Source organism: Bubalus bubalis, chromosome 9, assembly GCF_019923935.1.
Source record: "Bubalus bubalis isolate 160015118507 breed Murrah chromosome 9, NDDB_SH_1, whole genome shotgun sequence".
Classification (NCBI taxonomy): domain Eukaryota; kingdom Metazoa; phylum Chordata; class Mammalia; order Artiodactyla; family Bovidae; genus Bubalus; species Bubalus bubalis.
In genome coordinates, this window is record NC_059165.1 from 97,754,237 (window position 1) to 97,755,980 (window position 1,744).

At 42.7% G+C, this 1,744-nt stretch overlaps 1 protein-coding gene across 1 annotated transcript; it reads right to left on the minus strand.

Moving 5' to 3' along the window:
* Positions 1-273: 273 nt before the first annotated feature.
* On the minus strand, positions 274-1,191 carry LOC102401188 (olfactory receptor 7G3-like). Its single transcript, XM_006057438.2, has one exon. The coding sequence runs from the start codon at positions 1,189-1,191 to the stop codon at positions 274-276; it is 918 nt and encodes a 305-aa protein (XP_006057500.2).
* Between the last annotated feature and the right edge of the window lie 553 nt (positions 1,192-1,744).

Below are 1,744 nucleotides of genomic sequence, written 5' to 3' on the forward strand. Positions count from 1 at the left end.
CCTAATTCAGGTTCTAATTTGATAGAACCTGACCAAAAAATCATAATCAAAAAGTTCACACACATTTTAAACATCTCAATATTAGAGAAGAGCAAAGTCAGTTTTCAAGCCTAAATTGAATTGTTTTAGTTATTTTGGAATTTCATCATTGCAGCAGCATAAGACTTTGGTGAAGTAAGTCAGGCATTTGGTCTAAACTATTATCCTGTTTGTTGATTCATACTGGAGCCCAAGTACAAGGTAAGTGACACAACTACAAACAGGAGATGTTCCTCAGATAAGTTTCCGCAAGGCTTGCTTCATGTCTCTGTTCCTCAGGCTGTAGATAAAGGGGTTCAACATTGGAGGGACCACCGTGTACATCAAAGAGGCTATCGCTGTCTCCTTGGAAGAGTGTGTAAGTGCAGAACTAATGTACACTCCAAAAGCCGTCCCATAAAATAAGGAAACCACAGAGAGATGAGATCCACAGGTGGAAAAGGCTTTATATTTCCCACGAGCTGAGGGCATTCTCAGAACAGAGGAGACAATTTGAGTGTAAGAGAAGATAATGCCAAGGAGAGGAACACCACCCAATATACTAGTCACTAAATATACCAGGATGTTATTGATGAGGGTATCAGAACATGCCAGCTTGATGACCTGATCCAGTTCACAGAAGAAATGGGGGATTTCCAGCTCTGTGCAGAAGGACAGTCGTAATACCATCAGAGTGTGGAGCAGGGCATCTGCACTGCTAATGACCAGGGAGAGTAGAATCAACAGGCCACAGAGGCAGGGGTTCATGATGACAACGTACCTCAGCGGGTGGCAGATGGCCACATAGCGGTCATAGGCCATCGCTGCCAGGAGAAAGTTTTCCAGGCCTGCAAATAACAGGACGAAACAAACCTGGGTGAGGCAGCCTGTGTAACTGATGGATTTGCTCCGTCTTTCAATGTTCACAAGCATCTTGGGGACTGTGGTGGTGCTGAAACAGAGGTCAGTGAAGGACAGGTGGGAGAGGAAGAAGTACATGGGGGTGTGGAGGTGGGAGTCAGAGCCAATGGCCAGCATGATGAGCAGGTTGCCAAGCGCAGTGACCAGGTACATGGTCAGGAATAGACCGAAGAGGAGGGGCTGCTGTTCTGGATCTTCTGAGAGACCGAGGAGGAGAAATTCTGCTACATCTGTTTGGTTTTTGGTTTCCATGTTGTGGCTGAGTCTGATGAGGAAAAAAAAAAAAAAAACATGTGAAAACAGAAACAGACTCACAGACCTAGAGAACAAATTTATGATTGCTGGGGGGAAGGGATAGTTAAGGACTTTGGGATGGACAGGTACACACTACTATATTTAAAATGGATAACCAAGGACCTACTCTATGGCACAAGGAACTCTGCTCAACGTTATGTGGCAGCCTGGATGGGAGGGGAGTGTGGGGAAAAATGGATACATGTGTATGTATGGCTGAGTATCTTCACTGTTCACCTGAAACTATCACAACATTGTTTGTTAATTGGCTATACTCCAATTTAAACTAAAATTTTTTTAAAAAAAAGAACAAATACATATGATAGGACACATAATTGATGTACAAGAACCCATTCTTTTAGAACACTGTAACATCTACATTGTAAACTGAACTGAAAATATTTTTCATCTTTTTCTTTACCTTCTGTCCCTCTTTTAGTCTTACTTTCTCAACCTCTTTTCTTTCTGTCCTCTGTACTCCCTCTAATTTATTCTTTCCCACATTGTACCA

What these genes read in the sequence shown, in the direction of transcription:
- LOC102401188 (XM_006057438.2), bottom strand. Translation starts at nt 1,191, where the DNA reads ATGGAAACCAAAAACCAAACAGATGTAGCAGAATTTCTCCTCCTCGGT.